Consider the following 14,268-nt stretch of genomic DNA (forward strand, 5'->3'; position numbering starts at 1 on the left):
GTTCATTATTCTGTCCCACAGTATATAGCAAGTGTATGAGGAATTGTACCTTGACACTGGGTTGTTCACACAGTTTAATTTTTTACCATGTCCATTTAAACCAGAGTATAAAAGAGCCCGGCAGGAAATTAAGAAGAAGTCCTCGGACACACTGAAACTTCAGAAGAAAGCCAAGAAAGGTAAAAAACAAAGCATATTTTGTTTTTGCTTATTTTAATTAACAAAAATAACACCGCTAAGGGCAGGTTATCTAATAATATTGAGACAAATCTTGTATTATTACATGTCAGAGCATTTGTGACTTTAGTTATCCTCTACTAGTTTGCAACTTATTTAAAAGAAATGAAACTACAGTCTATTACTCAAAAGATGAACTAATTAGCATAACTTGGAAAATAGGAAAATTCCCAAATTGTAATCATGAGGTTTTCATGAGACAGCAGGGATGTGTATAGAAGTTTGCCCTTACCGATCAGACTTGTGCAGATCTAGTAAAGCTAAACATTACCTTACTTGGTAAGCACTCTCAGAGAGGGAAGGGCCTTCACCTAGAGAAAAAATGGCTTACACAAATAAGGAATTGGATGAATATGCTTCCAATATGTTTGAGATGTAGATCATTTAGGTGTGAATCATGGGATGTCTCACATTCCTAAAGTCAACAGATGATACAAGCATTGTAATCCCTCTTATTGCTAATATGCAGTAGATTTACCTCTAAATTGGCCAAAATATATCGGATGCTACACATAGTGATCGTTACTAATATTTAAGGCGCGTGTCATTTTCCTACAGCTGTGTACATTACTTTGATTATCATGAAATACTGTTGAACTCAATTAATTGCAATTCATTTTGTAGAATATTGTGATATATTTACAAAGGCATGAACAAATTTAAATCTATCGGTATCATCTGATACTGGGTGGGAAACACTTGATATTGATAACGCTTTAAAAATGTATCGGTGCATTGTTTTGGCATCTAGATGCATTAGACTGCACCTTTTTAGGTGATGCATTAGTGTTAAGTGCTGGCACTCTTTTAGTTGACTTGGATCTTTTTCCCCTCTGCCTGTCCCCTGTGGTTCTGATGCCGTCCTCCTCCTTATTCTGCACTGCAGCTGAAAACCTGGGTAAGTCAGTTTGTGGAATAGACACATTGTCCGTGTTTTGTTTAACTTTATAATACATAACACAGCATTTTGATTGCATTGTGAAGAAGCAACCAGGTATTGAGTTTTATACAAGGATTTAATATGTATAGATGAACTATCATTTACAGTTAATCGTTATTGGCACATCTGTATAGTTTGTCAAGCTGTGGTCCTCAGTTTTCTACTTTTTCTACTGCTGCCTCGTCTATCTCCTCTCTTTTGTTTCGTTATGGCTCCTCTCATTCATTGTCTGTAGTTCTGGCTCAGAGGCCCATGTTGTTAAGCACCTAGAGTGCCTGTGAAGTGTTCTTGAAAAATAAGCTGAACAAGAAATCAAAGGATGCTCCATAACTGAGCCTTTGCTCTTACCCACATGACGGTTGAGATGGAAAAGATCTTCTCTTTTTTTCAATGAATCCGTATTGCAGTAATAGTAAAAACATGTGGTCGGAAGAAGAGAGGAAGACCGGTTTCTACAATTTGTCTTTTTTAATCTGTGGTGTTCACCTTCAGTGTGCTTTGTGCAGGCAGGTGTCTGTTCATTTGCTCCACTCACACATGCACCAGAACAAAATGATGCTTTCAATGCTTTTGGATTTTCATTGTTTTGACTACAAACTTTAAATGAAAGGTCATTAAAAGCAGATGATTCAGTAATTTTACATTTTAATGACCCTTTATCAGCATTTTTAAACTGTTCCTCCCTATAGTTTACCTACAGCAACCACTGGGACATCGTATTATGGTAAATGCCAGGATAGTCTTGAAACAAGCACTTTATAGCATTGCTGAAGGGAAAAGGGAAAAATATTGCCTTTCTTGTTTCCTATAAATTGCAATAATTTCTTCACCTCTCCCCCCCCCCCAGATCTGAGCGAAAATAACCTCACTTAACCTACCTGCACCTGTTTCCCCCAAACTTTAGTAAACTTTGTGACCTCTGGATCACATAAATACACACACATAGTATAATCAAGTTCAGGTATGGACTCGTTCTAGTCACTCTAAATGAAGGGCACTCCATGTATGCACAGGAAAAACCGCCCATCTGTCTGCTTGTGTCTATCTGATGTGTTGATAAGTGTCTTGTGAGGGTGTTTTTCTGACCTAAGAGCCCAGCCTGGCTAAGTAACGGCCTGTGACTGCAACCTAATGTAATGGAATCATTGAGCATGTGAAAGCTGAAGAAGCTAATCTCATTTTCGTGTTTGTGCACATACACATGTGTGCGGTCTATGCGGGCCCCAACGTATTCACCTCGGCTTACTCACTGAATTTCTGGCAAAAACAACGATAGATTATCAGTAAGATTTCTGAAGAGACTTAAAACTTTTTGATATATAATAGATTGCACAACACAGCAAAGCGGATGAACAGAAGCATTGTAACCACTCATCTTCTGAACATGTGCAGTATTTTGTGTACAATCCCATAATGTCCTAGGTTTATCACTTTAAAGGAGTCTCCTGGTCTATCCCACACATATCAGAGCTTCTCCTATCAGCCGCCCTGTGAGGATGAGCAAATTAGCTAACTATTCACACTAAACTGCTAAATCTAATCTAATCTAATAAAGTGATGAAGTTTACCTAAATTGACTGATAAAATGCATTACATTACATTAGTCATCTTTAGGGTGTGAATCCAAAAAATTCTGTCAACACTGCGTGTCACAGGCACTAGTAGTCAATAATTGGACACTGAAGGCGCTTGTGAAATAAACTTCAGGATTGGTTTGTTTTCAATGCAGACCGTGCTCTTTGACCTCCAACGAACCTCCAGTGTTTGTCTGTGGTTGAACAGAAAGAGGAAGTAGCAATCAGGGGCTCGCCATTCTCATAGTTGCACAGAGGCACAAGTTGTGGCACAGACACCGGGAATGTGTTCAGTTTAGGGCTAATAACCCCTCTTCTCACCGCAAGTTGACAGCTCATGCCAGGATGTGCCAGCATTCTCTGCATTGTGTGCGTGCTCGTGTGTCATTACGACTTTTACATCAACAGTGATGTCTGCCTCAAGCTGATTGAGTATTGACGATGGCTTTTTGTTGAATACTAATTATGCTTTTCAGTTGGTGTGTGGTTAGCTGAAAGTAGTTTACAATATTTGCACTTCATAGTCAGTTTCCACATGCACGTATCCATATTTAGACTTAACTTTCAAAGGCCTAAACTCAAATATTACTGAATGAGCTTAAATTTAGATTTAGATTCACCCTTTTTTTTGTATGTAATTAAATGAGTGATGTGATAATGTGCATCTTGATCGGTCAACCTTTAACAGACGTGCAGGAGGAACGAATGGGATGCTGATGTGATAATGTTAAACGCTACTCTTATGGGCTCTAACGAAACGGCAACAAAGAAAATATGTGGCTTTCCCTCTGTCTCAGACAAAGTACCTCAGCTTACAGTAGCGTCTTTCCAAACCCACAGCGGTTGTATTGAGAATACAGTCTGCCAAGACTTAAACTAGTGAGGAAAAAAACAGAATTCAGTCTGATCTTTCGTTTTACTGCATGCCAAGGAGACACCACAGCATCACTGGATTTGGGGCTTGAAAAGCTACTTTTCTACGTTAAGGCCAACTAAGGCCAACAGTTTTCACATGTTTTTTATTCATCTTGAACCAAGTTAATGGAAGCAGGGCTGTGATGTCACAGGAATATGTCTCAGTGTCACGTAATATCTGAGCATTACACAAGTGCCCTAATTCACTAGAAGCATCTGTTGTCTTGGCCGGTATTGAGCATTGTTTCATAAAGAGTTGAAATAATATAGTGGTATCTGTTCGCAGTTTAACTTTACACATGAACTTTGATTATTGTTTGTGTTACCTTTCAAAAACGATTAGCCAGCTGTTTATAACTAGTGATCAAAACATAATTTGAAATGTCAGCCCTGCTTACAAATTATTTCCTAGACAACAGGAGGAAAAAAAAGACAATTTTTTCTTGGAGGAAAGTGAATAATAATGAGCTCGGTCCTGAAGTGGAAACCAGACTAATGACTGAGGCCCGTCTAGCCCTCTCATACTACCAGTTCTCCACAAAACTTTGTACAATGTAATTGTATACTTGTCGGCTTAAAAAGTGGTCATTGGATCTATATGAGACTCAAACTATATACTGCAATTTGGACTTTCTATGGTCCATCTACTTCAGCATGGTCTCCAGAGTTAAGTAATATAGTAGGAACTGCCATAAACACACACATAGCTCACATTCCTCTGCGTTACAGTCACCAAACCAACTTGGGAAATGGATTCCCTCCGTATGGAAACGCAGTAGAAGAATGGAAAAACAAAACAGTCCAGTGTAGTTGCACTTTCTTCTCACTTTGGGGAAAAAAAACATTGTCTTAAATCCACCACAGTACATAGCTGAGAGATATACTTCATACATGTAGTATATCTTTCCACATGGAAACTTCGTACATGTTTCCATTTGGCGTTTTCCCATCAACTTGGTGTTTGAACTCAATGCTAATTGTCATTTTCATTGTGGTGTAGTCGACTGATGGAGAGATAAAGTTGTGGAAACAGAGCTTCCCGCATGCTGTATGTACATCTTACATAATGTATAGACTTCACTGACAGGTCGGAGAAGGGAAGAGCACACACGCTTATGTTTTACATTTTTGGTGAAGGTGATTTGCCTTTGTAACTCTATCAGCCTTTCTCTACTAAGGATTTGCATGACATGGAGCCAAATGTCGACCAAAGACGCCAGTTTGTTATCTTTGCCCAGATGCAATAGACACACAGGCGGGGGGGGGGGGGGGGGGGGGGGGGGGGGTCACTGTGGGTTAACCTTGATGTATCAAAGTCAAGACTGTGTGTGTGTGTGTATATGTTTGTCTGTAAGTGTAGTTCAAGTGGTTAGATAATGCCTTTGAGGCCCCCCCGTATGTAATCTTGGGCAGTCGCCAGCCTTCCTGCCTCCTGAGAGAACTCAAGAGGGCTTGATCCTGCTTCAGGGTATCCTCTCTTTAAAATCGTGCAATCCCAGACGGAAATGCATGCAACCATAGACGCACTCCTACAAACACAACACGCAGCACAAAGACGCACACAGAATCACCTTGGGACTGTAATTGCCCTTCCTGGATTTCCATATGCATATTCAAACACATATATAGACGGCACAAGGGCCAGATGGTCTTGGAGATGCCTCGCACACCTGTCATTCGTGAGAGCACGGACCGATTCTCTTAACCCCGTCTATAAACAGTGTTTGACAAAGAGTAACGAAGAGATACAAAAGTTCTCCCTTTTTGTCTGTCTCTGCATTCTGGATTGAAGTCCAAGACAAGCGACGGATTAGCCGAAAGTAGATAGCAAGAGGCAGGAAACGCTCCATGACAAGAGTGGCCCTTTGTGTGGAAGTGATAGACAAAAAGTAGTGGTGACATTCAAATACTGGCGCTGAAGATAGCGGTGTCCACAGTGAAAATATTAACATGTAGAGCAGTGGCAGCAGTCTAAGTCAACACGTTGAAAATCCAAAACACCAAATGTTCTTTCATTGCTACATGATCATATCGCTTGTGATCATTCATGCGTGTTCCAGAAGCATAAATCTATTATTTGTAGTGTTTGTGTGGTGAATGAGGTTAAAGGAAGAACATGTTCCTTTGGGTTTAGTGGTAAAATATGTCTCAGTGCCTTGGTTTTTAAACATTGTGAAATGGTAAATGGACCAATCGGGTGTTTCTATACCTGTCGTAATGTATGTATTCTTTTTGTGTGTCCAAGGTCGTGGTGATATCCAACCCCAGTTGGACAGTGCCATGCAGGATGTCAGTGATAAATACATTCTGCTGGAAGAGACAGAGAAACAGGCCCTGAGGAAGGCGCTTATAGAGGACCGACAGAGGTTCTGCTGTTTCGTAGCCATGCTGCGGCCTGTAGTGGTGAGTACAGTGAGGCAGAGGCAGAGGGAGAGCAATCGGCCTCCAGGAAGCACAACAAAAGCTTTCCACAACAAAGGTTTTCCACAGTGTCTTTGCTTTTTGTTTTGATCCCTCAAACTCGAAAGAGGAACTCTACTTCGTCACTCTACTAATAGATGTATATTCTTCCTCCAAGCCATCATTTAAGACCTTTTTTCAACAACCGCTGCATTCAAACGAGAACTTTTTTGGGTAAACTGGAGAATGAGAGCTCATTCGACCACTCTGCTCTCTTTCTGCCGTTTATTCTTTTAGGATGAGGAGATTTCTATGTTGGGAGAGGTCACCCATCTCCAGGCTATCTCTGATGACCTCAAAGCCCTGACTTCTGACCCACACAAGCTTCCCCCTGCTAGTGAACAGGTGAGGTTACGTTTCTGAGATTAAACACAGCTGTGTTTAGAGCGGTTCCTCTTCACAGGTATGACGTGGGACTAATGTTTTCCTCCCTCTCAGGTGATCCTGGACCTTAAAGGCTCAGACTATGGTTGGTCATATCAAACGCCACCCTCATCCCCCAGCACAACGATGTCCCGGAAGTCTAGCATGTGCAGGTAGGCCCCTACAGCCAATCACAAGACTCACAGCCATGAATAAATCAATCTCGACTAGTGCACATTTACCTACTTTACCCATAAACGCTTTTTATGATCCAGTGTGTCACAATTCATTTACTCCAGTTATTTTGATCACCCATTTCGAAAATCAGTGTAATGACCAACATACAATGTATAATTAGGTCATGTTGGAGGTTATATGACAGCATGACATGTATACTATATATATACATGTGTAATCTGTCCTGTAGACCCTCTCAACGGGTATGGAGACGGCTTACATCAGTGTAATACAGTCGGGGAAAAGGACATGAAGAAAAGCTCTTGTGTTGTACGATCTCTGTCTGCCACCCAGTGGTCAATATGGAGTAGTTTGCAAAAGCTTTGTCCTAGTTTCAGTGTATCTCGTTGTTAGTGATAGTTGTTAATGAATTCACTCCACTGAAATCAGATTAAGTGGACCTACTTTGTCAAAGAAACGACACACAGATACATACATTTAAAAAAACTAAGGGTAAATGGTTACGTTTTAAAGAATAAACAAAAAGCATACTTTTGTTTTAGTAGCTGTTCAGACCATCTCTACTACCGTCGGTCCATCTGCTTTTTGTGTGTCTCCAAATGATTTTTTGTTCCGTGCAAAAGAAAGAAATGTTATGTTAAGCCCGGGTTGTGTATTGCTTTGCATTTATGTATTTTGGGGTTGTGGTGATTTCTGTGATTTAATCGAAACTTAGATTACACTCAAGGCTTCTCAGGTTCTCAAAACATGTTAAACCCGCTAGAGAGGATCTATTAAACTCTTCCCGTCCACCACAAGACATTTTTTTTCTTCTTAGACAAATCATCATGACACTGCAGCTTTTGATGCTTTGCAATTTATAATCATCCCTCATTTTTAGTTTGTACATGATTTAGTACATATTGTATATGTATTTTTTACAATACACATTTTGCAATATACCATTTTTATTTCTGCTTCAGATATTCAAATAGTAACTTTAAAGTCTCAATTCACCCAGTAATCATACCTGGGGTTTATGCGGTTCTTGCTTTTCATGAGTGCTCTGTGTGATTATTCTCAAAGGCATGAAATCCTGTGATTTCATGCCTGTAATTATTGTCATTATGGTTTCACGCCTCTTATGTTGGTTTGTCGTTTTGACTGGATTGGCCTCAGTCACTGCCTGCTGCATCTTGGTGTGCTGTGTTAATTGTTTCCCACCCTGTCTCTCCCCAATCCCCTGCCTTCATTCCCTCTTTTTTTTATTTCCTTTATCTTTCTTATTCATCCTTCCTTCTTCAATCCATGTCTTTGGGTGCACTTGATTCTCTTTACCCCGCCCGTCACTGCCAAACTTCTCTGGTCCTCCCCTCAACCATCACTCCTTCCCCTTTCACAGTAGTCTGAACAGCGTTAACAGTAGTGACTCCAGGGGATCCAGTGGCTCTCACTCTCATTCTCCTTCCTCCTCTTCTTCCTCCTCTTCCTCACACCACCTCTTCCACCACCATCACCCCCGCCAACGGTACCGTAGCTCCACGCTACCCCAGCAGGCCCCAGCCCGGCTCTCCAGCATCTCCTCCCACGACTCGGGCTTCATTTCTTCATCACACGACCAATACACATTGTCCAAATCATCCTCGCCCATGGCAGCTGAAACAAAGGTAAGAAAAACCCTCAGCTACCCACACTTTTCTGTAATTGTTCCTTTAAGTATGTGCACATGGTTGAAACTAGTCACTGTAGTAAGAAACTGAAAGAGAACCCCAAACCAGCTCTTTTCTCACACATCTTCCGAGCCACTATGAGAGGCTGTTAGCTGGCAACAGTAAGTCTATGTGATCATGGTGATGTCATTTTACTGCTATTATTATAGCATAAATGCCCAGGAAATTAGTCTGCCTCCATTCTATCCCAGGGCAAAACAGGTCAGCCCCATCCTGCTATTAAAGAGCTGACTGCTGTGACAGACTGTGGTTTGGCTTGAGCATACTGTGTGTTGTATTTTCATTAAATGTATCACATTAAAATAACATTATACAGTGTCAACAGCGTATTTTTAAAGGCGACCAAGAGTGTGTCTCTATCAGATGGTCTCATTCTGTCAGTTTTATCCAACCATCTGACACGAGGTTCCAGATAATCATCAATGTGGTCATCCAGAGGATTATCTGCTCGGGGCTTGTGGTTTGAGATCAACCATGAGAAGCTGACATTTTGTTTGCACGCCAGCAACCAGAGTTCCCCTGTCCAGAACACATTGGTATAGTTAGACTCCAAGTTTTTATGATGTAGTGAAGGTGGTTTGGCAAGTCCATACCCGACCCTTTTACAGTGCAGTCTCAGGAATCAGCCCTCCTGTTGCCTCACTCTTTGGTGTAGTTGCAGTAGTTTATGTTTGAAAGAGAGCCGGCTAAACAGGGCTTACGTGGGCTTACTCCTTCAAGGGTCAATAAGCCTGGGCCATGGCTAACATTTCATTTTCAATACCCACTTCTATGGAGGGTGTAGTTCTGTAACTGGCCTGACCTCCTTATCCTTTTCTGGTGGGCAAAATGCAAACGATTATTTCCCAATAAGCATATTGTTATTACGGTAAAGGCACAATGAGTCGGATTTTCCTAAAAAAAAAAAAATGAGAACTGACAAATCCTACTCATTGTGCCTTTAACGTTAATAAAATAACCAGGGCTAATAGATGCCCCACATGGTGAGTTTGTGGGGATAATTTCAATGTCCTAAAGACGAAGACCTTTGCCTGTGCTTCCCTTAACAAAGCTGCTGATGTCCATGCAATTAATTCTGGTATGAATCCCAGGGCGCCTTCTCGACAGTTGTCATTTGCCTGTACTCCTCACTAACTGCTGAGCACTGTGTAAAGTTGCCTGTGCTCTCTAACCAACTGCTTCTCTCTGCTTGTCGCTGTCTACCTGCTGACATGTCTGTCTTTGCAATTCTTCCCCTCTGTCTGTCTCAATTTCCCCACCCCCCCCTCCTGCTCACCCTCTCTCCCGCTGGTCTCGTCCCACTGCCTGCTTGCTGCTGCTGCTCTCGCTGTCCCAGCCATGTCCCAGTTCCAGCTCCTCTGAGGTATCAGAAACTGGGCAGCTCCACAGTGACTGCAGCTCCCCCTCTCCTCTAGCTGCTGCTAGTGCACCTCAGCACGCTACTGACCAGGTGAAACACACTCATCCACCATAACCCTTACTCCTCTTTCACATACGTGTGCGGCGCCGGCGTTACGCGCACACAGCTTCGTCGTGCTAAGCTTCCAACATCGACTTTATCACAGAAATGTTAAAGGAGCCTCCAAACTCCCCGGCATGTGCATCGGTTTCTCCAGTTTTCATTCAGTTTTTATTCAGTTCAGCATTTGTGACCATTTCCTATTGATTCTTTATTATTTTGTGATCCTTTTTGTATGATTTCTCCTCAGTTATGTGGTATGTTTTGTTTTCATTTCCCACTGTTTATCATTTCATTAATTTATCCTGATTTGTGTTTGTTCTATTTTGTGTGTTTCTGTTATCATCCCTCCTCCTACCAACGCACACACATCCAGTTGTCCAATGGCTTTGACCACTACAGTCCGGCCACTTCCCCATACTTGCATACCAACGGGGGGAGTTTGGGGTCAGGGTCAGGCACTGCCTTTCCCTTCTTCCCTCCTTCTTCCTCATCCTACACCACCACCTCCTCCACCTCGTGCCCCACTCGTTCATGGTCACGTCCTGCCTCCGCCTTGCTGCCAGACCAGCCTCACAACGGCACGTTGGGATCCCCCATGGTGCCTTCATCACGGGTCCCCAGCTGGAAGGTTTGTTCATCCTCTCAGTCTGGATGTTCGACTCGTTCCCATCCTCCTTTGTTCAACATGCAACCCTTGCTCATTTTTGTTCACTGTTGTTGATGTTTATCATCAGTTTGCATCTTTTATACTTGGGTTAAATCTACAGCTGAAAGCTTTAAGGACTCATCAAAAGCACATCAGAGAAACGTGAAGTACAATGAACACCAGCCTCTTTCTTTACAGGACTGGGCTAAGCCAGGCCCTTATGACCAGCCCATGGTCAACACACTGAGGAGGAAGAAAGACAAGGAGGCCCCAGCGGTAGTGGACAGTAATGGTAGTGCGAGTAATGACAGCGGCCGTTCCTCAATCCCGACCTCAGCGCTACAAACAGCATCAGTGGAGGAGAAGAACAGAACTGTGGCTGCACCTCTCAAGGTCAGTTTTAGTCCCCGTCTCATACAAACACAGCCGGCCTTCATTAAGCCAATCTCGCTTTCTGCCAGGTGTTTATTGCACATATTCACCTGTGTGTTGTACTTTTCTTTTCACCTTGTCTGTATTAGTACCTTTTTATTCTTTTAATGTCTTAAATGAATTGTGCCTGGCTGGATCCAAACATTGAGATTCTCAGGCCCCATACCAAAGGTTTTTTTTCATTGGGTGTTTGCTCCAGGCTGGTGATATCGAGGCCCATGAGGAATTAGCTCTGGCCTTATCCAGAGGTCTACAGCTAGACACCCAGAGGTCCAGTAGGGACTCCATCCAGTGTTCCAGTGGCTACAGCACCCAGACCAACACCCCCTGCTGCTCCGAAGACACAATACCATCACAAGGTAACACTCTTGAATCTAGAATCCGATGGTCAACAATGTTTAAGTACGCTGCTAAACTTTTATCCTTCAGTATCGTAACGTACAATACCTCGCATCAGTTCATTGTTAACATCTCTTTTTGTTCTTTCTAGTATCAGACTATGACTATTTCTCAATGGCCGGGGATCAGGAGCCTGAGCAGCAGCATTCTGACTTTGACAAGTCTTCCACCATCCCCAGAAACAGTGACATCAGTCAGTCCTACAGACTCATGTTCCAGAGCAAACGGCCGGCCTCCACAGCCGGCCTGCCCAGCACACAGACTCCTTACCATGGACAGGGGGCCTACTCTGCCGGGCCCTACCCGCCCACACCTGTCCACACTGGGGCTTATCCTTCAGCCTCTACAGGTACAGAGGCACTGATTGGATGTGTACACTTAAATCTTTCCATTTTCACTTGCTTGACATTGTATGTTTGTAAGGTGTTGTCTTAGTTCATGTCAATAACTCCCTTTTTGACTCACTTCTTAAATGTAATACTTCATCAGAAGAATATATATTTTTTTACAAATTTAGCACATTTCAAAGGCTGCTGTATAATGTACTGAAATGCATTTCAATATAATTTCAATGCATTTTGGTAATTGTTAAATTATGTTTTGTGTTGCATCATCAGGTCAGGGATACTTTTCTGGATCCAGCGCCCATAATGCATCTGGCTCGTATTCTATAGGCCACGGTCCTGTTATCGTCACCCCTGGGGTCGCCACAATCCGCCGCACCCCCTCTTCAAAACCCTCCTCCCGTCGGTCAGGCTCAGGTGTGGGAACGGGACCCATTCCTATTCGTACACCTGTCATCCCAGTGAAAATCCCGACAGTACCCAATATGTGTGGAGCAGTAAATGGGAGCAGGAGTGTCGAGGAGGTGGGAGGAGGAGGAGGAAGAAGAAGAGGAGGAGAAAGCCCAGATTCTGCAAAATTTGCAGGAAGAGAGGATGCCGACACGCTGCCTGTGATGTCCTGGAGTGGTCAGGCTACAACCAATCCTCCCCCTGTACCCCTGCCCAACCAGCAGCACCTACACAGTGAGATGGGGCAGGACGGAGGAGGTGAGGAGGCAGGAGAAGAGTTGGAAGGCAACATGCTGGTGGCCATCCGCAAGGGGGTGAAGCTCAAGAGAACCCTCACCAACGACCGCTCGGGACCACGCTTCCCATGATGGCATGACGCAAAAAGCACGTGTGAGCTCAGGCTCTCACTTCCTCGTGTTTTTAAATGAGATCAAAGGCGTCTGGAAAAAAAAGAATGTACAGAATCAAAAGGCTTCTTTTGCTAGTATGAGAAATGTATTCCACCTGTTCTCCATGTAGCATTCTGTAAATGTTCACCTGTGAGAGTCGCTCACTGCCGAAGCCAACTCTGATTCAATATTGAAAACACATAGATATGCTATTGTTCAGCTTAACGCTTTCTGAATTGGCCTATGATGCCGCCCACTTGTGCTAAGTCGAGTAATTATACGAGTGCAAGGAGAAGACCGAAGGAATTAGGTCCTGGAATAGAGGTTTTTGCAAATCCGAGCCCACAGCCGTCTCATGAGGATGTTTTTGTTAATAAATAACAAGAGAAGGACAGAGTTCCATTACACAACAGTGTGTTAATTCCTTTAAGAAGATATATTTTACATGCATCCATGTATTCTTCCTGAAGCAGAGGGATGGACGAGGACAATGTTGTCTGCCTCTTCTCAGTGTAAAAAGACACTATGATCTGTACGAACTCTCATTGTTTGGGGAGCGTTTTACCATCAGGGGACAAATAATCCTCCTGACTGCCTCCACCTGATTGCTTGGAGGGACGCTCTGACGGCTGTGTTGTTAAAAATACTTCTGACTTGAGATATCCGCAGAGCCAACACGGACAGCGGTGTGAGCAACACGGAGAGCTCCTCAAGAAGCGGAAATGAACTTCCAAGTCAAAGTTGTCGGAGACGCCAGTGTGACCAGACATTAAGGGCCACTACGACTTGCCACCTGTTTTAGTTGTTTTAGCATTTACACAATTTGTAAATAATTTTGCATGTCTCTGTTGCTAAGGAGTCTGTTGGCGCTTCTTCCTTCGTCACAATCATTAAGGTTCACATCTTTAAACAGGATAGTTATGGATTTCATATAATGATCATCAAAGCCCCGTTACCTTCGGGCAGGAATTAAGTTTATTTTCAGCATTTTTTTTTCCCATTATAAATCTCGTTTAATCTGCAATATCTACATGCTGAGCTTTGTAGAACTCCTCAGTGGTTTGTGTTTAAATATTAGCCCTTATATATTAGCCCCTTTTTAGCATTTATTAGCCTTATTAATACCCACTGTGCATCAATTGCTCATAACATTACTAATAAATGTCAAAAGTACAGATGTGCCATGTCAAAACTCAACATTAATTCAAATTTATATATATATATATATATATTATTAGACATTTTATCTGATTTCTTTTCAGGACAAATATTGTTTTGATGTTTCTAAAGTTATGAGTAGAAAGCTGTAATTGGTAATGCCAGACGGTTTTATCGCTCTCTTATTGTCTGCTTTGAAACGCATGTAGCGTGCACGCTCATGTCCTTCTGATCCATTAGGTTTTTACTTTTGCATCTGTACATTTTTTTACATGCATACAGATTTAGTTTCACTAAAAACGAGGCGATCAAATCAATCAATATGCATCGTGGAATTTAAGAAGTCCGTCACCATATTTACATGAAGGTGTTTGGGCGACGTGAGGCCGTCCCTCAGACTGCAGCAACGTGAGACTAGAGGCTGAAACCAGTTAGTATCCCTGAGTCATCGCCTGCATTTGCATTTCATTTCAAGCACTGTGAGACCATGGCAACTACAAGATGTATACAACTGTAAATGTTTATCAGCTTTACAGTAAGTCAGTCCAAGAACTCACTTTTTTTATTTATTTTCTTCTGCTAAAGTTTTTTT

General features: G+C 42.5%; 1 protein-coding gene across 1 annotated transcript in view; it reads left to right on the forward strand.

The window, feature by feature from the left end:
- The window catches only part of LOC306745363 (protein MTSS 1-like), a gene marked incomplete at its 5' end in the record, with an annotated part of 43,267 nt that extends 29,742 nt beyond the window's left edge, over positions 1 to 13,525 (forward strand). The window contains 12 exons of the mRNA XM_079228136.1: positions 105 to 179; positions 1,124 to 1,135; positions 5,912 to 6,069; positions 6,364 to 6,471; positions 6,565 to 6,662; positions 8,069 to 8,333; positions 9,733 to 9,846; positions 10,232 to 10,486; positions 10,703 to 10,897; positions 11,136 to 11,295; positions 11,427 to 11,684; positions 11,953 to 13,525. Coding sequence (XP_079084262.1) covers positions 105 to 179; positions 1,124 to 1,135; positions 5,912 to 6,069; positions 6,364 to 6,471; positions 6,565 to 6,662; positions 8,069 to 8,333; positions 9,733 to 9,846; positions 10,232 to 10,486; positions 10,703 to 10,897; positions 11,136 to 11,295; positions 11,427 to 11,684; positions 11,953 to 12,497 — 2,243 coding nt within the window. The 3' untranslated portion in view covers positions 12,498 to 13,525. The remainder of the gene's footprint in view (positions 1 to 104; positions 180 to 1,123; positions 1,136 to 5,911; positions 6,070 to 6,363; positions 6,472 to 6,564; positions 6,663 to 8,068; positions 8,334 to 9,732; positions 9,847 to 10,231; positions 10,487 to 10,702; positions 10,898 to 11,135; positions 11,296 to 11,426; positions 11,685 to 11,952) is intronic.
- Between the last annotated feature and the right edge of the window lie 743 nt (positions 13,526 to 14,268).

This window comes from Taurulus bubalis (assembly GCF_910589615.1).
Source record: "Taurulus bubalis genome assembly, chromosome: 12".
Classification (NCBI taxonomy): domain Eukaryota; kingdom Metazoa; phylum Chordata; class Actinopteri; order Perciformes; family Cottidae; genus Taurulus; species Taurulus bubalis.